Consider the following 24,824-nt stretch of genomic DNA (forward strand, 5'->3'; position numbering starts at 1 on the left):
ATCACACACTCACTCACTCACTGAATTACACACTCACTCACTCACTGAATTACACACTCACTCACTCACTGAATTATACACTCACTCACTCACTCACTCAGACACTCACTCACTCATTCACTGAATCACACACTCACTCACTCACTCACTCACTCACTCACTCACTCACTCAGACACTCACTCACTCATTCACTGAATCACACACTCACTCACTCACTGAATTACACACTCACTCACTCACTGAATCACACACTCACTCACTCAATGAATCACACACTCAAACACTCACTGAATTACACACTCACTCACTCACTCACTCACTCACTCACTCAGACACTCACTGAATCACACACTCACTCACTCACTGAATTACACACTCACTCACTCACTCACTGAATTACACACTCACTCACTCACTCACTCACTCAGACACTCACTCACTCATTCACTGAATCACACACTCACTCACTCACTGAATCACACACTCACTCACTCACTGAATCACACACTCACTCACTCACTGAATTACACACTCACTCACTCACTCACTCACTCACTCACTCACTCAGACACTCACTCACTCATTCACTGAATCACACACTCACTCACTCACTGAATCACACACTCACTCACTCACTGAATTACACACTCACTCACTCACTGAATTACACACTCACTCACTCACTGAATTACACACTCACTCACTCACTGAATCACACACTCACTCACTCACTGAATTACACACTCACTCACTCACTGAATTACACACTCACTCACTCACTGAATCACACACTCACTCACTCACTCACTCACTCACTCAGACACTCACTCACTCATTCACTGAATCACACACTCACTCATTCACTGAATTACACACTCACTCACTCACTGAATTACACACTCACTCACTCACTGAATCACACACTCAAACACTCACTGAATTACACACTCACTCACTCACTCACTCAGACACTCACTCACTCATTCACTGAATCACTCACTCACTCACTCACTGAATCACTCACTCACTCACTGAATTACACACTCACTCACTCACTGAATTACACACTCACTCACTCACTGAATTACACACTCACTCACTCACTGAATTACACACTCACTCACTCACTGAATTACACACTCACTCACTCACTGAATTACACACTCACTCATTCACTGAATCACACACTCACTCACTCACTGAATTACACACTCACTCACTCAGTCAGACACTCACTCATTCACTGAATCACACACTCAAACACTCACTGAATTACACACTCACTCACTCACTGAATTACACACTCACTCACTCACTGAATTACACACTCAAACACTCACTGAATTACACACTCACTCACTCACTGAATTACACACTCACTCATTCACTGAATCACACACTCACTCACTCACTGAATTACACACTCACTCACTCACTGAATTACACACTCACTCACTCACTGAATCACACACTCAAACACTCACTGAATTACACACTCACTCACTCACTCACTCACTCACTCAGACACTCACTCACTCATTCACTGAATCACTCACTCACTCACTCACTGAATTACACACTCACTCACTCACTGAATCACACACTCAAACACTCACTGAATTACACACTCACTCACTCACTCACTCACTCAGACACTCACTCACTCATTCACTGAATCACTCACTCACTCACTCACTGAATCACACACTCACTCACTGAATTACACACTCACTCACTCACTGAATCACACACTCACTCACTGAATCACACACTCACTCACTCACTGAATGACACACTCACTCACTCACTCAGTGAATCACACACTCACTCACTGAATTACACACTCACTCACTCACTGAATCACACACTCACTCACTCACTGAATTACACACTCACTCACTCACTCACTGAATCACACACTCACTCACTGAATTACACACTCACTCACTCACTGAATTACACACTCACTCACTCACTGAATTACACACTCAAACACTCACTGAATTACACACTCACTCACTCACTCACTCACTCACTCAGACACTCACTCACTCATTCACTGAATCACTCACTCACTCACTCACTGAATTACACACTCACTCACTCACTGAATTACACACTCACTCACTCACTGAATTACACACTCACTCACTCACTGAATCACACACTCACTCACTCACTCACTCAGACACTCACTCACTCATTCACTGAATTACACACTCACTCACTCACTCACTCACTCAGACACTCACTCACTCATTCACTGAATCACACACTCACTCATTCACTGAATTACACACTCACTCACTCACTGAATTACACACTCACTCACTCACTGAATCACACACTCAAACACTCACTGAATTACACACTCACTCACTCACTCACTCAGACACTCACTCACTCATTCACTGAATCACTCACTCACTCACTCACTGAATTACACACTCACTCACTCACTGAATTACACACTCACTCACTCACTGAATTACACACTCACTCACTCACTGAATTACACACTCACTCACTCACTGAATTACACACTCACTCACTCACTCACTCAGTCAGACACTCACTCACTCATTCACTGAATCACACACTCAAACACTCACTGAATTACACACTCACTCACTCACTGAATTACACACTCACTCACTCACTGAATTACACACTCACTCACTCACTGAATTACACACTCACTCACTCACTGAATTACACACTCACTCACTCACTGAATTACACACTCAAACACTCACTGAATTACACACTCACTCACTCACTCAGACACTCACTCACTCACTGAATTACACACTCACTCACTCACTGAATTACACACTCACTCAATCACTCACTGAATCACACACTCACTCACTCACTGACTGACTCACTCACTCAGACACTCACTCACTCACTGAATTACACACTCACTCACTCACTCACTGACTGACTGACTGACTCACTCACTCACTCAGACACTCACTCACGCACTCACTGAATCACACACTCACTCGCTCACTGAATCACACACTCACTCGCTCACTGAATTACACACTCACTCACTCACTGAATTACACACTCACTCACATACTGAATTACACACTCACTCACTCAATGAATCACACACTCACTCACTCACTCACTGACTGACTGACTGACTGACTCACTCACTCACTCACTCACTCAGACACTCACTCACTCACTCACTCACTCACTCACTCACTCACTCTCTCACTCAGACACTCACTCACACACTCACTGAATCACACACTCACTCGCTCACTGAATCACACACTCACTCGCTCACTGAATTACACACTCACTCACTCACTGAATTACACACTCACTCACATACTGAATTACACACTCACTCACTCAATGAATCACACACTCACTCACTCACTCACTGACTGACTGACTGACTGACTCACTCACTCACTCACTCACTCACTCTCTCACTCAGACACTCACTCACACACTCACTCACAGACTCACTCACTCAGACACTCACTCACTCACTCACTGAATCACACACTCACTCACTCACTCACACACTCACTCACAGACTCACTCACTCAGACACTCACTCACTCACTCACTGAATCACACACTCACTCACTCACTGAATTACACACTCACTCACTCACTGAATTACACACTCACTCACTCAATGAATCACACACTGACTCACACACTCACTGACTCACACACTCACTCACTCACACACTCACTCACTCACTCACTCAGACACTCACTCACTCACTCACTGAATTACACACTCACTCACTCACTCACTCACTCACTCACTCATTCACTGAATCACACACTCACTCACTCACTGAATCACACACTCACTCACTCACTGAATCACACACTCACTCACTCACTGAATTACACACTCACTCACTCACTCACTCACTCACTCACTCACTCATTCACTGAATCACACACTCACTCACTCACTCACTCATTCACTGAATCACACACTCACTCACTCACTGAATCACACACTCACTCACTCACTGAATCACACACTCACTCACTCACTGAATTACACACTCACTCACTCACTCACTCACTCACTCATTCACTGAATCACACACTCACTCACTCACTCACTCATTCACTGAATCACACACTCACTCACTCACTGAATTACACACTCACTCACTCACTCACTCACTCACTCATTCACTGAATCACACACTCACTCACTCACTGAATCACACACTCACTCACTCACTGAATCACACACTCACTCACTCACTGAATTACACACTCACTCACTCACTCACTCACTCAGACACTTACTCACTCATTCACTGAATCACACACTCACTCACTCACTCAATGAATTACACACTCACTCACTCACTCAGACACTCACTCACTCACTCAATGAATCACACACTCACTCACTCACTGAATTACACACTCACTCACTCACTCACTCACTCACTCACTCAGACACTCACTCACTCACTCACTGAATTACACACTCACTCACTCACTGAATTACACACTCACTCAATCACTCACTGAATCACACACTCACTCACTGACTGACTGACTCACTCACTCACTCACTCACTCAGACACTCACTCACTCACTCACTGAATCACACACTCACTCGCTCACTGAATTACACACTCACTCAATCACTCACTGAATTACACACTCACTCACTCACTCACTCACTCAGACACTCACTCACTCACTCACTGAATCACACACTCACTCGCTCACTGAATTACACACTCACTCAATCACTCACTGAATTACACACTCACTCACTCAATGAATCACACACTCACTCACTCACTCACTCACTGACTGACTGACTGACTCACTCACTCACTCACTCACTCACTCAGACACTCACTCACTCACTCACTCAGACACTCACTCAGACACTCACTCACTCACACACTCACTCACAGACTCACTCACTCAGACACTCACTCACTCAGACACTCACTCACTCACTCACTGAATCACTCACTCACTCACTCACTGAATTACACACTCACTCACTCACTGAATTACACACTCACTCAGTGAATCACTCACTGACTCACTCACTCACTGACTCACTCACTCACTGACTGACTCACTCACTCACTCACTGACACACACTCACTCACTCACTGAATTACACACTCACTCACTCACTGAATCACACACTCACTCACATACTGAATTACACACTCACTCACTCACTGAATCACACACTCACTCACTCACTCACTCACTGACTGACTGACTGACTCACTCACTCACTCAGACACTCACTCACTCAGACACTCACTCACTCACTCAGACACTCACTCACTCACTCACTCACAGACTCACTCACTCAGACACTCACTCACTCACTCAGACACTCACTCACTCACTCACTCACTCAGACACTTACTCACTCACTCACTCACTCACTCACACACTCACTCACTCACTCACTCACAGACTCACTAACTCACTCACTCACTCACTCACAGACTTACTCACTCAGACACTCACTCACTCAGACACTCACTCACTCAGACACTCACTCACTCACTCACAGACTCACTCACTCAGACACTCACTCACTCACTCACTCACTCACTCACACACTCACTCACTCACTCACACACTCACTCACTCACAGACTCACTCACTCAGACACTCACTCACTCAGACACTCACTCAGACACTCACTCACTCACTCAGACACTCACTCACTCACTCACTCACTCACAGAGTCACTCATTCACTGAATCACACACTCACTCACTCAGACACTCACTCACTCACTCACTCACTCACTCAGACACTCACTCACTCACTCACTCAGACACTCACTCACTCACTCACTCAGACACTCACTCACTCACTCAGACACTCACTCACTCACTCACTCAGACACTCACTCACTCACTCACTCACTCACTCACTCACTCACTCACTCACTCACTCACTCACAGACTCACTCATTCACTGAATCACACACTCACTCACTCAGACACTCACTCACTCACTCAGACTCTCACTCAGACACTCATTCACTCACTCAGACACTCACTCACTCACTCAGACACTCACTCACTCACTCAGACACACACTCACCCACTCACAGACTCACTCACTGAATTACACACTCACTCACTCACTGAATCACACACTCAATCACTCACTCACTGAATGACTGACTGACTCACTCACTCACTCACTCACTGAATCACTCACTCACTCACTCACTGAATTACACACTCACTCACTCACTGAATCACACACTCACTCACATACTGAATTACACACTCACTCACTCACTGAATCACACACTCACTCACTCACTGAATTATACACTCACTCACTCACTGAATCACACACTCACTCACTCACTGAATTATACACTCACTCACTCACTGAATCACACACTCACTCACTCACTGAATCACACTCACTCACTGTCTCACTTACTCACTCATGCACTCACTGAATCACACACTCACTCACTCACTGAATCACACACTCACTCAATCACACACTCACTCACTCACTTACTCACTCACTCACTCACTGAATCACACACTCACTCACTCACTGTCTCACTCACTCACTTACTCACACTCACTCACTAACTCACTGAATCACACACTCACTCACTCACTCACTGAATTACACACTCACTCACTCACTGAATCACACACTCACTCACTCACTGAATTACACACTCACTCACTCACTGAATCACTCACTCACTCACTCAATCACACACTCACTCAATCACACACTCACTCACTCACTTACTCACTCACTCACTCACTGAATCACACACTCACTAACTCACTGAATCACACACTCACTCACTCACTCACTGAATCACACACTCACTCACTCACTGAATTACACACTCACTCACTCACTGAATCACTCACTCACTCACTCACTGAATTACACACTCACTCACTCACTGAATCACTCACTCACTCACTCACTGAATTACACACTCACTCACTCACTGAATCACACACTCACTCACATACTGAATCACACACTCACTCACTCACTGAATTACACACTCACTCACTCACTGAATCACTCACTCACTCACTCACTGAATTACACACTCACTCACTCACTGAATCACACACTCACTCACATACTGAATTACACACTCACTCACTCACTGAATCACACACTCACTCACTCACTGAATTATACACTCACTCACTCACTGAATCACACACTCACTCACTCACTGAATTATACACTCACTCACTCACTGAATCACACACTCACTCACTCACTGAATTATACACTCACTCACTCACTGAATCACACACTCACTCACTCACTGAATTATACACTCACTCACTCACTGAATCACACACTCACTCACTCACTGAATTACACACTCACTCACTCACTGAATCACACACTCAATCACTCACTCACTGAATGACTGACTGACTCACTCACTCACTCACTCACTGAATCACACACTCACTCACTCACTGAATCACTCACTCACTCACTCACTGAATTACACACTCACTCACTCACTGAATCACACACTCAATCACTCACTGAATCACACACTCACACACTCACTCACTCACTCACTGACTGACTGACTGACTCACTCACTCACTCACTCAGACACTCACTCACTCACTCACTCACTCACTCACTCACTCACTCACTCACAGACTCACTCATTCACTGAATCACACACTCACTCACTCAGACACTCACTCACTCACTCACTCAGACACTCACTCACTCACTCAGACACTCACTCACTCACTCACTGAATCACACTCACTCACTCACTCACTGAATCACACACTCACTCACTCAGACACTCACTCACTCAGACACTCACTCACTCACTCACTCACTCAGACACTCACTCACTCACTCACTCAGACACTCACTCACTCACAGACTCACTCATTCAATGAATCACACACTCACTCACCCACTCACAGATTCACTCACTGAATCACACACTCACTCACTCAATGAATCACATACTCACTCAGACACTCACTGAATCACACTCACTCACTCACTCACTCACTCAGACACTCACTCACTCACTGAATCATACACTCACTCAATCACTCACTCAGACACTCAGTCAGTCACACACTCACTCACTGAATCACACACTCACTCACTCACTGAATCACACTCACTCACTCACTGTCTCACTTACTCACACACTCACTGAATCACACACTCACTCACTCACTGAATCACACTCACTCACTCACTGTCTCACTTACTCACTCACGCACTCACTGAATCACACACTCACTCACTCACTGAATCACACACTCACTCACTCACTGAATCACACACTCACTCAATCACTGAATCACACACTCACTCAATCACACACTCACTCACTCACTCACTCACTGAATCACACACTCACTCACTCACTGAATCACACACTCACTCAATCACTGAATCACACACTCACTCAATCACACACTCACTCACTCACTCACTCACTCACTGAATCACACACTCACTCACTCACTGAATCACACACTCACTCACTCACTGTCTCACTCACTCACTTACTCACACTCACTCACTAACTCACTGAATCACACACACTCACTGAATTACACACTCACTCACTCACTGAATTACACACTCACTCACTCACTGAATTACACACTCACTCACTCACTGAATCACTCACTCACTCACTCACTCACTCACTCACACATTCACTCACTCACTGAATCACACACTCACTCACTCACTCACTGACTGACTGACTGACTCACTCACTCACTCACTCACTCACTCAGACACTCACTCACTCACTCACTCACTCACTCACAGACTCACTCATTCACTGAATCACACACTCACTCACTCACTCACTCAGACACTCACTCACTCACTCACTCACTCACTCACTCACTCACTCAGACACTCACTCACTCACTCACTGAATCACACACTCACTCACTCACTGAATCACACTCACTCACTCACTCACTCACTGAATCACACTCACTCACTCACTCACTCACTCACTGAATCACACTCACTCACTCACTCACTCACTCACTCACTCACTCAGACACTCACTCACTCACTCACTCACTGAATCACACTCACTCACTCACTCACTCACTCAGACACTCACTCACTCACTCACTCACTCACTGAATCACACACTCACTCACTGAATCACACACTCACTGAATCACACACTCACTCAATCACTCACTCAGACACTCACACACTCACTCAGACACTCACTCAATCACTCAATCACTCACTCACTCAGACACTCACTCTCTCTCACTCACTCACACATTGACTCACTCAGACACTCACTGACTCACTCACTCACACACTGACTGACTCACTCACTCACTCACTCACTCAGACACTCACTTACTCACTGACTCACTCACTCACTGACTCACTCACTCACACACTGACTCACTCAGACACTCACTGACTCACTGACTCACTGACTCACTCACTCACTGACTCACTGACTCACTCACTCACTCACACACTGACTCACTCACTCACTCACTCACTCACTCAGACACTCACTTACTCACTTACTCACTTACTCACTGACTCACTCACTCACTGACTCACTCACTCACTCACTTAGACACTCACTTACTCACTCACTCACTGACTCACTCACTCACTCACTGACACTCACTCACTCACTTAGACACTCACTCACTCACTCACTCACTCACTGACTCACTCACTCACTCACTCACTGACTCACTCACTCACTCACTCTGACTCACTCACTCACTCACTTAGACACTCACTCACTCACTCACTCACTGACTCACTCACTCACTCACTCACTCACTCACTCACTGACTCACTCACTGACTCACTCACTCACTCTGACTCACTCACTCACTCACTCACTTAGACACTCACTCACTCACTCACTCACTGACTCACTCACTCACTGACTCACTCACTCACTCACTCAGTCACTCACTCACTCACTCACTCACTCACTCACTCACTCACTCACTCAGTCACTCACTCACTCACTGACTCACTCACTCACTCACTCACTCACTCACTCACTGACTCACTCACTCACTCACTCACTCAGTCACTCACTCACTCACTCTGACTCACTCACTCACTCAGACACTCACTCACTCACTCACTCACTGACTCACTCACTCACTCACTCACTGACTCACTCACTCACTCAGTCATTCACTCACACACTCACTCACTCACACATACTTTGAGTTTGACCCTTTTTATTTAAAAAATTGTTCACTTTTGCTAAAACCTTATTCTAATCACAGCACTTAAAAGGTAACTATGACCACTCACTCACTCAATTTCTATGATGCTTAATCCCAGTGGTGGACTGTCAGGGTCAGCAAGGCCTTCTCTGCTGGCGCAAATAACAGTGATCTGAAATGTTAATATATTTAATATATTTTTCCATGAATGTGTATTAAATTATTCCCAATAGTCTATTCTCTACATTTCATAGCTTTTCTCTCGGTTGCGCTGCTTCCAGTAGTGTATATTTATGATAAGAATATTTATCCAGTCATACTTCAGCTAGTGGCTGACATCATCTGTTGCCAGGGTGAAAGAAATCTGCCTTAAGGCCTTCAGAAATAATAGTGCACGCGCCCGTAGCTTAAAATAAGTGCCAATGAAACTGTTCCATTAACCAATCAGATTTCGAGTTATTTTGAGGCATACGATCATGTCAGAAATTTCACGTCTTTTGATGGGATAATTGGAGAAGTCAGAGGCAGATAAAATATATATATTTTAACTCACAATGGCTGACAGAGGAGAAGAAATCGATTTGGTCCCTGACATCTTTACAAATACATTTTCAAGGCGGACTTTTCAAGAAAATTCTTTTGATTCTTCAAAATAGTTGGTAAGCTTTTTCAAGAACCATTCATGCTTTTGGGTTTTCTTTTTTTTTCTGGGTTTTCAGTTTGCCTTCAATCCAGATCCCCGGGGTGGGCTGTAGGTTTTTTGTTTTTTTTGCTGCAGTGAAAGGAGACTTGTGATACTGAATTGTGTTAATTTGTTTTTTTTGCTATATGTAATGTAATTTTATTCATGTTCACTACAAGAGCCTGTGACACAACGCACTGTTTTACAGTGTTTCTATATTCACTGTGTCTCATTTTGAATGCTGCATCCTCCAGAGATTACAGTTTGCTGCATACGTGAAGAATGCCTTTTTTGAGAAAAGTAATAAAATTGACTATTCCTTGTGAGGTGTGAAATACTGTAGACTAATTTCTTTTTTACTTTGCTATTTAACAGTTGATTAGTATCTATTGCCGTGGCGTCATAATGATGCTATAGAGGTGGATTAATTCAGGAAGGACAGCAGTGAAGGCCTAGGTGTGAAATGCACGGCCCGCCATTGCTTAATCCTGATCAGAGTTGTGAGGGAACTAGATCTCGAACCTCTCTATCCTCAGAACACTGGACAGAATTCCAGTCAACTGCAGTGCACCATGCACACACACATTCACACCTAGGGGCAATTTATCTTATTAACATAACTGCTTTATGTTTTTTTGGGGAAGGTGAGAGACAACATGGGGAGAACAAGCACAAAAACTCTGCACAGAAAGTATCCAGCTCCGGATTGAACTAGGGGAAGCGGAGCTGCAAGTCAGTGCAACCCAAATAGCAGAAAGAAACATGCACACCTCATGGCATGACATTGTTTTGGAATACTTAATTTTCTTTAAAAAAAAAAGACAACCTTCTCCAGATACTGCTCAGGAGTTTTCTTTATGAACTGTTCTTTTCTCAAGACTTCTGCAATAAAATATACGATTATTTCTCTCATGATAAAATTCTTAGACAGCTGTAGATGAACACATAATAAACACATTTTTCTCCTGGATACTTGCTTCACCTGATTTTCCAGACTCCTGTCCTGATGTCAATACAATGATATTTTTTAACAATTACTTTGCACATAATAGTATATTAATAGTATAATATATTTTAACAGTTCATCCTGCACATTGCTATATGGAAATTGTTACTATATAGAGAGTACTATGTTCTCCCACTGTGTTGTACTCTGCTGTTTCAAGCAAATAGTATGAAAGACTGAAACTGTGTTTGAAATAAAGACTACTGTAGTTAATACCAATAGTACAGTTCTCCATCATTTAAAAAAAACAAAACAAAACATGGTGTTTAGTGTATATGTTCAAATGGACCTAAATAAGAGGCTTTCTTCTGAAATATTGGGTGCAACCGAGCTAGAACCTATAAATAATGGCAGCTGTTTTCTCTTTACAGACTGCAGCATCCGTTGTCCATAGCAGAAAAAGAAATTGTTGCTGAATTAGTCCAGTTTTATTCAAGAGACAGTGGATGGTTTTAAAGAACTACAAAGACATGCTTATGACATTTAAAGATATAAATAGTTTCACTCTGGGGCATTTTGCTAATATCCTTAAGTAGTTTAGCACATCATGAGCTCTTTGTTCAGCTGATGCAGGCCTGCTGTTAATCTCTGTGATTACTTGTAGCTTAGCCGGTGGAAGAGGTTTTTGATATACTGCTTCTAAACTCAGCAAGCTTTAAAGTTCAAGTTAAACTAAGTTCAACTCGTTTAACCTGAAGTAGATAATTATTTATTTATTTTTATTATATTTTACATTATTTTAAATGTATTTTTGTATCATAATTTCCTTAGTTTTATTGTACATTTTAATTGTAATGTATTTTAGTATATATGCAGTTCTTTGGTTAATATTTATATCAGATTATTCTACATTCTTTTCTACAGCAACGTTCTATATAAAAGTGACCCAAAATGCACGATTTCTTTAACTTTATTAAAAACATTTGACCGACTCATAATAATCCTCTCACTTCATTCTTCACAATGCTGATGTTAAGTGCAAGGACTCAGACATCCTTATTTAGTTTTTCACACAATTAAAATGTAGAGAAAGGAACTCACGGTCTCCATGACACTGCAGAGCTCCCACAGAGAGCTTGGCCTCTGATCCGGCTCGATTTGTGTCCCCTACAGCCACCTGACTCACAGGCAAGTGGTCCTTATAGACCAGAAGCCCGGAGTCTTCTCGCCTGTGAAGAAGGAAAGTGCTATATTAATGGAAACAGGTGACTCTACCAGGAATGTACAGGAACTCTCACCCCATTCATTAATATTGCAAACTCCAACCATTTCTCACCATTATAATTTCTATATGACTGTCATTATTTTGTGACATCCATAATTGTCTAAGTGTATATCTTTAGAGGCTCCATTTTGTGTTTCCCCATTGATTTTTTAAGTGCTCCTAATAGCAGACTGACCTTTTACCAGCAGAAATGCAGTATGCGCAGCAGAAAAAAAAATACAGGAAACAAATATGAATGTGCCTATTAAAACAGACATTCTTTGCAGCATTAAACATGCAATATTTCATTATCATCATCCATTAGATATCAGTGATGATCTACAATCGATAGCTCTGGTCTTTATAAATAGTGTTGTAACCAATGACTGTATACTTTATATAAGTTGGCAACATGGCATCATTGTGAGGATTTTGAGGCCATTTTTTTTTGTCCAAAAAATCACAGCAAGAGTCTGCTTAGATGGGCCAGATATAAACTAAAACAAAATATTTTTCTCTTTCCCATTTCTTTGCTTTTGGGTTCCACTGTTATGTTTATAATTGAAAGACATTCTGATACCTTTTGCCCATTAATGTGATGGGATGCTGCACCATTAGAAATAAATGACTTTAAACAAAGCAAAGTGGTGTAATTGGGCCATTAGTGACCTCTAGATCACCTGATGAAATTAGACATGTTCTATTGGATGTGGATGCAGCCATCAGGAAAGTGCAGGTAAATGTTTATTTACAGTGAAATAGATGAAACTCAAAGACTAGGAAACATGAGCAAGAATTAACAAGGCTAAACTCCATGAGCGTAGTATGATAGATGGTAACAATGACTAAAGGTCTATAAAATGTGTGACTTATATAACTGTGTCAAATGGACAGTGTGATTCAGGAGTTTATGGTTATAGGATATGATACCTGCATTGAGGTGCAATGGAGAAAGTAATTAACCCCACAGTGGAGTCAGGGCATAGGTATTCCTTTGTCTATGTAAGTGCATAATAATAGTTTCAATTCTGACTCTCAGCCTGTGTGACACCAAAACCAACACATTACTGAGGTTAAAAAGTGCACATTATGCAGAACAGCAGTAAACAACAGTCCATTAGTCCAATTTACTTTTCCTCCTGCTGAACACTTACAAAAATATATTCAAAATCTAGAAGTTTCTGTCTGATATTTCATAACCTCTGATCTGGTGCAAAACAACAACAAAAATACTTCCTGTGTGTAAAGTGTCTGTAGGCTGATCACCTTTTTGATCAGAGTGATGAGAGAAGATTGACTGGATTGGTCTGAGCTGACAGGAGGTTACTGTGATAAGCAGAAAAGCATCTCAGTATGCACAAAACTCCAAACGCTACAACAGCAGCAGGCCACATCACATTCCACTCCTGTCAGCCAACAACAAGAATCTGAGGCTATCATGGGTACAGACTCACTAAAACTGGACAGCTGAACATTGGAAAAAGACCGGGTGATGTTTACTGTCCAGTTTGGATAAGTCTGTGCCCATGACAACCTCAGATTCTTGTGACTGACAGGAGTAGAACCTGATGTGCTCTTCTGCTGTTGTAGCCCATCTACTTCAAGGTTTGATGTTTTGTGTATTCTGAAATGCTTTTCCTTTTCCGTGGTTATAAAGAATGCTTACATGAGTTGTTATATTCTGTACAACTCAACACAGTCTGGCCATTTTCCTCTGGCCTCTCTTATTAACAAGGTGTGTCCACTCACAGAACTCTCCCTCATTCAGGCTTTTTTTGTGTACACTGCAGAGCAGACCTGGCCATTTTACGGCCCCCAGGCCACATCTGGCCTGCGTGAAGTCAATCAGAGATTAGTAATCAACTGTAAATAAGTGAATGTCATGTGCACAATTAAAGACCATTGCTTTTATTTCGAAGGCAACTGCTTTTTTTTAATTTATGTAGGTGAGTGTGAGTGGACACCTTCACAGATGCTGAGTGAGCTTTTAGCCATCAAAACTGTCAGCTCATGTAACAAGTCATGGACTCCCAAATATTCATTACTGAGGTCAGATGTAAAGCCGTGTGCTTTGTTTGTAAACTACAGATCGCTGTGTTTAAGGAGTACAGTTTTGAATCGCCACTATGTGACTAAACATGCAGAGAAAAATAAGAACTCGACTTATGCAGAGTGGCAACAGTGCAGTCAGTGAAAGGGACGGCAGCGGGGAGGGATGTGTTCATGCAGGTAAATGCATGCGGGACTGAAATGTGACAAAGTGTCAGCTGTTGTCTAAATCCGACGGGGGAAAAAATGTCAGACTTTTGAAGCAGATGCAGGATAAAGTGACAGAAATTAACAACATTCTCTGACACAACTGCAATTTTTACATTTATAGATTTCTACATTTTACTTTCGCACATCCATGCCATGCAACCAGACTGTGCACTTGTTCAAGTCCAAGACAGACTGGATTTTTTAGACTGAAAAATAACTGAAAAACATCAAAAGCACTTCCCTATAAATGAACTGCTGATCTTTTAACATACTTCAAAACATACACAGTTTCAGTATTGCTTTTGTTTAAAAGTATGTTACGTTAAAAATAATATGAAATAGTGATATGATTATTGCCATTTCTACTATTTTTATTGCTATATTTGACCTAATCTACATTTTAATAGCCTTATTGTAACATGTAGTCTAATAGTAATAGCTAATCAAAACCATATAATTTACTATTTTTTATAAAGCAACATTATTATAATTCTTTTTTATTTAAAAAAAATAAATTGAGCAAAATTAAGTTCAGCCTATTGGTTCAGCCCTCAACAACAGTCCCAGTTGTGTGTGGCCTTTTGGGAACATTAATTGCCCACCCTTGCTATACAGACGGTGTGAGAAAATCCCATATCAGCAGTTTCTGAAATACTCAAACCAGCCCATCTGGTACAAACATCCATGCCACGATCAAAGTCACAGAGATCACACTTTTTCTTCATTCTGAATTTAGATGCAAACATTAACTGAATATTTTGACCTGTATCTGCATGATTTATTTTGTTTTGTGCTACTGCCATGATTGGCTGATTAGATAACTGCATGAATGTGCAGATATTTGCTAATAAAGTGGATGTTGAGTGTATATTGCATATTTGCAATTGCACTGGAAAGGTGTTTTCTTTGTCACCACTGCTCAAACAACTGCATTTATAAAGGACAAGTCCACATGTAAAGGATGCCTTTGCATTCTAAATAGTAGCTATGACTTTAGATCTAAGGCGTAACATTTTAGCAGGTGGGTTTGCTACAGCTTGGTGGGGGTGAACCATATGGCATCCTTCCTGAGATTGTGTTTTCTTTTTCAGTGGATTGGTTCACTGCTCCATTGTTTAATTCAGCATACCTTGATTTCCTTGACAGCATCATGTAGCTACTATGGGAGATGGGGCCTCCTGATACTCCCTCTCCAATGAGGGGAGAATCTGTTCCATTGAATGAAATGGGTACACACACGTTTTCTTGCATCTGTGATGCCAAACCAATTCCATTTCTTTTCCACCACTTGGGAGAAGAGCCTGAATTCTCTCTAAGGGCCGCCCCTTTTAAGCGACAAAAGAAGACTGCTCAGTGTCGGAAGGGAGTGACAAAAAAGCAAAAATTGGCTGAACAAAAAAATATCTTAGACCTATCCAGACCATCTCAACTCCAGATAATTTATGTTTCCTTTGCACTGGGGACCACTTTGCCTGTACTGTTTGCCCCATGCAGTGAGGCGTCCTTTTATCACCACTTTGCAAAATATTATTCTCCCTATGGGTACATTGGAGAATTTCCCTTTGGAGTAAAATGTGGCCAAAAATGCTGCATTCATGGCTAGTCTCACACAGAGACGATGCAATGCATTCAGGTAATGTAATACCTTAAATACCAGCATTATTCCCAGATCTAACAGGACTATGGTTATTATTAATGTCGTTTAACCCACTAACTGCAGAAACGCATTCAACTCTCTGATCTGACAGATGATGTGACTGAAGAGAGGGCAATATCTAAACCTAGAAATGGCAGGTTCTGAGTCTGGGAAAACACCTTCATTTTTAGGATACACAAACTGCAAATGGTGTGGGGTTTGGTTAAAGGCAGCCCTTGAGCAAGGCCCTTGACTCTCTCTGCTCCAGGGGTGCTGCATCATGGCTGACCCTGTGCTTTGACAGCAACCTTTAGATTGAGAAGTTGAGATATGCAAAGAAATAATTTCACTGTGCTGAAATGTATATGTGAAAAAAAGCTTCTTTTCCTAAAAGGACACTTTGCATCCAGATTTCGGGAAATCAGATGACTATCTATGTCTTGCACTGGAATTACAACAATTTCATACACACCACGCTCTTGGCTTCATCGATTATTTGGTCGAAAAGACCTAATTCTAGCTCCTCCTAGTAAACTGCAACTTTGACACCTGCCTATTGGCTCTACCCTTGTGTTAAAGTAGGGATGCACAACTGGAACACTCAAAAAGTGGTGATATGTGTACACAATGTTTTGATCCTGGGGGATCATGTATTTATTCAATACTTTCCATTTTTGCTGTTTTCTGTTTTATAGATTCAACATAATTGCAATGGAGACCAGAAATATCTGACCTGTGGGTCACAATTAGATGGTTCCAGCAAAATACACATTAGGTACACAAAGCTCCATTTCAACAATACAAACAGGCTCCTGAGTAAACAAAAGCATTCATCCTATCAGCAGGAGATTGTGACTTTGAATCCCGATGATGCCACAGCCATCCAGTTGATCAAAATTGGCAGAATCCCCATCTTATAGGATTCCTTGCTGCTAAAATACAACACCATTTACTACTACTACTACTACTACTCATCATCATCATCATCATCATCATCATCAAGATAGATAAACAATGTACATGTCACCGCTTCACCCTGCCTGGTTTTAGCTGATGTGTGAAACTCCATATTATTTTGGTGAAGCACTGAGATATGTTAAAGAGTGAATTTACTCACCACTGTTTGTGATCAGCATCACAGTTGCAGTGGTATTTGGGGTCTGTGCAGTTGCGTTCAATTCCACAGGCACATTTCTTGATTCCTGGTGCAGAACCACCCCAGTAGAAGTGCTTTTCATTACCTCTGCCAACCCACCATGTGTACGGACTGCCATCTGTAAAAAACAAAAACAAAACATAATCACACAAAAATCTCAACCATTTCTGGCAAATTAAAAGAGATATGAATATATGCAAATGACAGCAATTGTGATTCTACATTAATTAAATCAGTAAATAAGCATGAGATCATTCAAATCCAAAACAGGGCAGTTAAACAAAAAAAATACCTTCACAGTTAAGCTGCAGAATTTACAAAAATAAATCTGGCCTTTCCCCTTCAATAAGTGACATTTCAGTGAAGGTCACAGACTGATAATATGAGCTGGCATATTGTTTTCCATGGCTTTATGATGGAATTGCACAGACACACTTTAAGATTTTAACTTTTAAGATTAAACTTGTTTTCAACAACAACAAATAATTTAAATTCATTGCAGTAGATTCAGACTTCTGGTCCCCTATTAAATAGATTCTAGCTTGAATCTGAAGTTAAAAAGTGAGTTGTACTCATGAGTGGTCTGCTTTATCATCAGGAAATGTGTGTTTGAATCCTAATGATGCCACATCCGAGGAAGCAAAATTGTGGCCATGCTGTCTGGGTAGGATGGCCTTCTCACTCCCATGTCAATTACTCAGCCAGTATGGGGGTCTGTGGGCAAGTGTATGCAGAAGAATGTGACACTTTCTTAGGGTATTACACTGCTTTGTGATGCAGCATTAGCATCACTTCAAAAATATATGGTTAGCACACATGTCTCAGAGGAAGCATGCATTTGCCTTCACCATCTCTGGTTGGTAGCTGATGTATGATAGGAGAAAGCTGGCTGTGAGGTGGAAATCGGTAGGCAATCAAATTGGGGAGAAAATAAAAAAAGTGAGTTGTTCAGGTTCGACTGACCAAGTAGCCTGATTTACAGAGCAATAGCTTACACTGCTCTTCTGATTGCACAGTCTTTTCAGTTTATTAGATTTTTTTTAGAGGTGGGTAATACAGCAGATGGAGGACCGGTGACCTTTAATTCTACCACAGATAATATGGATCTATTCTGCATTTATTATAGGCATATTAATACTAGTCAGACCAGGTGATAAGCGGAGCAAATGTGTTCTACAGACAGCTCATATGAAGACCGAAACAAAAGGCTGAACAAATAAGGATTTTAAAAAGAGAAGTATTTTTTGGTACAGTTATGTATTATTATTATTAGTAGTAGTAGTAGTAGTAGTAGATGGTAAAATTATTTTTTTCTTTTTTGTTATTATTTAATTTTTTTAATATAACCTTTATTTAACCCTCAGCTGTTTAAGGTATGAAAAGCCATAATCTCTTAGCCTGGTCTCTATGTGAGGCTTTAATTGAAAAGCTTTAAAAGTATATAAAAATGGCAATTTACACTTGTGTTCATGTTATAGAGTCTAAATTTTAAACAGAGGCTAAATTCACTGCTTATGTTCATTTAAACTGGTACTTAAATAGTAACAAGATAATAACAAGAGTTATTTTTAGAACGGAATTAAATTAGTGCATGTTTATAATGCTTATTTAAGATTATAATTTATAAGATTGTTATTCATGTTATTCTGCTTAAAGCATATTAATTAGTAACTACTTTAAATTATTTAGTAACTATTAAGTAAATCTAATAGGAAAGGTATGTAGTTACACTAGCTCAAAAGGTATGTAGTTGGACTTGCTCAAGAATCTGCTTTTCATTTCCTTATAACTAAATGCAAACAATGTCTTTCCTGATCTTCAATCCCTCATGGCCATCCTTAGTCTTATAGGCGTTAAGTCTTCTGGCTTGCTTTTAAATGTCACATGCTTTCAAACTCCATATCTCTGACCTCCACAGATCCAAATCCCCTCAATGAACCATTGCATAGGTTGTGATAATTACTCCAGGCCTTCCAATGCATCCCGCATTTATAAAGCCACAGTTCCCATAATTGAAACAATTCCATGCTTGAAAATGAGAATTAACTGTCCAGTATTAATTGTCTTTCCCACTAAAAAGGACACAGCAAATTTGCTCCCGCCTGCTTTGTATTCTATGATCACTGAATTGTGTCCCAGCATATTTCATGACAGTCATTGTTCTACAGACTCACGCCCTCTCTGAGCTGAAGGGCTTCGAACACAAATAACAGGATGAACTGTTACCACAGGCCATCAGACTCTGTGTGCCAGGCAGAAAATATGAAAATATGAAATATGAGAAGGAAAAAGAATGACGCTATGTCTGTCCGTTCTGCCTGTCACCAGAGCAAGATTCTAACAGCCACAGAAATTCGATTTCAGAGCAAAAGTGCGCTACTGGTAAAACCAGAACAAACAGGAAGTTGGAGTAAAGGTGACAATATGGAGAGGGGGAAAAAAGACAGAGAGTGATAGGGTTTTGTGAATGTGAGAATGAGACGTGCTGACAAAGCAAAATAGAGGAAAAAAAGAAAGACTACATGTTCTGTAAGTCAGTAAGCACCGAGTGGAGAAGTTCTTACATTGTGTTACTGTGGGAAAGGTGTAAACTCTTAATCACCCTCCCGGCAATACCGAACACAGCGATGACTGACTAAGAGCGAGTGTGTGAACTTCACTATCTCCGAGGCACATTTGCTGAAAAGAAAAAAGTAATTTTTTTTCTTTTCTCATTCTTCCCCTAATTTCCTTTCTCAGTGATTCATTTTAAAGCATATTCCTTAGGACCCACTCTAAATTATTCAGTAACTACACTGCAATTAATTCGCTTTATTAACGCTGTTCATGCTCTTTATAATGATGCAAGATGTAGTCATCAGATCTGACATTCTGACATTAGGCATTTGACTATTCCTTTTAAACTCAAAATATCCAAAAGTAAACAAAACAAAACAAAAATTTCTTGCTCCAGTGAAGACAGAGAACAGACTTCAACTAAACCTCTAATAAAAAGTCATTTTTTAAATTTATGTTACTGACTTTGGTTAGAAAAGGTGAAACATACAGAATCTTTAATATCCTTATGGGTTTTAATATGGCTTTTATCTTTCTTTTGGCCAAAAGGAAAATTATACTTAAAGTTTCTGAAATATTACCAATAAGAATACTTTAATGTTCTACTTTAGTCCACTTTTCACATATATATTACTGCACAGTGAAATTTTTATGCATGTATCCCATCCTTGGGGGTTGGGGTCAGAGTGCAGAGTTTGCCATTATGCAGCATCCCTGGAGCAGGGTGGGCTGTGGGCCTTGCTCAAGCGCCCAACGGTGGCAGCCCGGCCATGCTGGGGCTTGAACCCTGATCTTCTGGTTAATGACCCAGAGCCTTAACCACTTGAGCCACCAGGTGGTCTGGTGCCAGGATTGTGTGTACTCATCCCTGCAAGGATGATTCCCAGGCAAGGAGCTAACCCAGCCACTGAGGGTTTAACTCTTAGTGTCTGTCCCAAAGCCAGATAAAATAAGAGTCCATCATCAGGAAAGCCACCTGGCATAAAACCTGTGTCAAATGAAATATGTGGACCAAATGATCCACTGTGGCAACCCTGAAGGATGACAACAACTTGATTTATGTCTTGTATACTATGTCTGTCTGGTCTTGAGGGACAAATTGTAAATTTGGTTATTTTAGATATTTAGTTCATGAGAGATCAAAGCAGAAACACTGAATATCTAATAAAGTTGTTTAAAGAACCTGTTTATATCAGCACCATAATTGAATGCTACACACACACACACACACACACATATATATATATACATATATATATATATATATACATTTATCTGACATAAGTCAATCTTAATGGAAGTTTGTTGTCTCTGCATTGAAATAGTAAAAGTAAACACTGCGGTAACTTAAGGGAAAATATTTGTGCAAGATAAATTTCACATCCACAGAGTGCAATATCTATAGGCTGCAGATATACTCCAAACATTTCCACATCAATTCAAAGCACAATGTTGATGCTTCTGGCATGCTTCACCCTTTATGCGGTTTGTCTGAGGTCAGAACCTAGCCATGGCACTTGGGCGTGGACCAAAATAACTGGTCTGAGAGTGTCTGAGTGAGGTGGTCTTGGTCCACTTCCAAGTAAACACTAGCGAAGTTTTCTTGCAGGGAGAAAGTGACTCGATCCTGAACTGACCCAACTGCAGCAGGTGAACTGTGTTTTATGGGTGACAGAAATACAATAAACAAAAGAAAGAAATAAAATAAATAATAAACAGAAGAAATGCTGCATGTTATACACAATTTCTTTTTTAAATCTAGTCATTTATATTACTATGTAATCATTTATTTAGAATGGGTTGCATGTTATATTCCACTGTTGAATTTCTGACCAATATGTGAAAAAGTACAAGTTATATGAGTACATTTAAAGTTGTACTTCCCCTCTGCCAATGATTTCTGCCTTTTGGTTCGTTTAATTATGTGCAGTACTCTGGATCTGACTCAAAAAACGACTAATAGGTGTGAAAGTGCCCTAAGTGTTTCTGATCAATTTAAGATTTTAATGAAATGAAGCAGTACTGGACATATCATCCATGAGTTTTTTTTTCAGCATTCATCAACATATTACAGCTAAACTTCAAATGATTCAAGAGAAAGGCTTTTTAAAACATTCTGAGAACCTCAAGACAGCTTAAGTGTGCATCACAGGAGCGAGGCACAGAGTGAGGCAAAGAGCGAGGCAAAAAACATGCAGGAGGCCTCAGATCACAACTAAAGCAGAATAAGTAACTGAAGAAAATATTAAAGCCTTTTATTGCTAAAACTTTCTTTCATTTAGACTCTGGCTGCTGCATGTCCTTTGGCCATAAAGTGACCCTGCCGGAGGCACGGAAACAGAGCCTTGATCCTTCGGTTCATATTAACCACAAATCTTTTATTAATGCAGTTGAAATACAAAGATGGATAAACAGAGACAGTGAAGAAAAGAAAATAATAATATATATATGTTTAAAAGTTTTGAATACTGGGGGCTTGGTGATGTTGTTAGCCTGTTTGCCTCACACCTCCAGGGTTGCGGGTTTGATTCTTGCTTCAGCCCTGTGTGTGTAGCTTACTTGTTCTCCCTGTGCATTAGGGTTTCCTTCTGGTACTCCGGCTTCCTCCCCCTGTCCAAAAACATCTGTTGTACGCTGGCTAGCTTGGCTACTATCTCTACATTGTGTGTGTGTGTGTGTGTGTGTGTGAGTGCGAATGGGTGTTTGATTATGCCCTGTGATTGGCTGGCACCCAATCCAGGGTGTCCCCTGGGAGAGACTCCAGGTTTCTCATGATGGATGTATGGATGTTTCAAATATCTTGTTAAATATTTTAAAGTGAGGCACAGAACTAATGTTATCAAAAGTCAGCAGATCTTTCAAAATGTTAAAAATAAACCTCAGCTAAACTTTAGCTTTTTATAAAATCTTTAAAAATATCATTTATGGTAAAAATTACCTATTAACTATTAGCTTCCGTTATTCAAATGGAATATTAAATGTAAAGTTTCTGAACTATTAGAGTAAAGAAGAATGAATTAATATATTTTAATGACTTACTTCATTTAAACTTTTTCAGTTGTAAAAGTAGGCTAGTTTATTGTGTTGACGGCAAGAATTTATAGTCATACTATGAAAAAGTAAGGTTTTTAACCATTTTAAAAGTGAATACTAAGTGGAATTCAATAACAGTACACATATTTTTGAAAAAGATACCGTCAGGTGTATATACGGTATCTATACAGTAGCCTTTGACTAAAAAGATTTTCTTATTTTTTCTTCCTAGAATCCTATGTTTTATGGTTCTACATATCATCCTTTAAGGTTTCTTTTGGAGTGTTAAATTGAGGAATGCTTTGGCGTACTAGATGACATTTTTCTTTTCTAATGCTGATGATATACAATAAATGATGAATGAACTGAACTAAAAAAAAAAAAAAAATGCTTCCAGGTGCAAGATGCAACTGCTGGTTTTCTCAAAAAGAAGGTCTTTCTAGGACACTTCGATGGGTGTAAAAATGTTTTGAGGACATCAGCGGCAGTAAAGAGGAATGAATGAACGAATCCGGCAGATAGAGGAGCTGAATGTAGCGTTGGATTTTTGCAAAGCAAACTGATTTTTTTCAGACTCATTTTTTTCATCTGCTTCTCCAACAATAAGCAAACAAACAACTTAAGGAACTGAAGAAATGTGTGTAACCATGTGATATTTGGAACAATAACAAACCGGAAAGTGATTAGGAATTCTGCTTGCACACACTGTTTTATACAACCTCAAACAGCAGCATCTTGCTTGGTCAAAGGACATCTAGTTGTGTAGAAAAAGGACATCTTTCTGCGCATACTTAATTCAGAGACGACGTCTGCAAGCTGGGAGGATTGTATGAAGTTGAAACCACCTTTCCAAGCTTACAAGCTCGCATACTATCTGCAGTCTTGTATTTGCCATCACAAACAAGGGCTCTACTGCTGCAGGCAGTGCCATTAAAATTTTACAACAATTTTCACTTTGAATAAATCGCCTTGGACACACCCGTACATCGTCTCCGCATGAAGTATGCTGATGGCATGGGAGTGTATTC

General features: G+C 40.7%; 1 protein-coding gene across 1 annotated transcript in view; it reads right to left on the reverse strand.

Moving 5' to 3' along the window:
• The window catches only part of LOC131344581 (contactin-associated protein-like 2), a 234,823-nt gene that overhangs the window by 41,673 nt on the left and 168,326 nt on the right, over positions 1-24,824 (reverse strand). The window contains exons 14-15 of the mRNA XM_058376980.1: positions 18,169-18,325; positions 12,994-13,121 (exon numbers count right to left, since the gene is read on the reverse strand). Of these exons, the coding sequence (XP_058232963.1) occupies positions 12,994-13,121; positions 18,169-18,325 (285 nt within the window). The remainder of the gene's footprint in view (positions 1-12,993; positions 13,122-18,168; positions 18,326-24,824) is intronic.

This window comes from Hemibagrus wyckioides, linkage group LG23 (assembly GCF_019097595.1).
Source record: "Hemibagrus wyckioides isolate EC202008001 linkage group LG23, SWU_Hwy_1.0, whole genome shotgun sequence".
NCBI lineage: Eukaryota > Metazoa > Chordata > Actinopteri > Siluriformes > Bagridae > Hemibagrus > Hemibagrus wyckioides.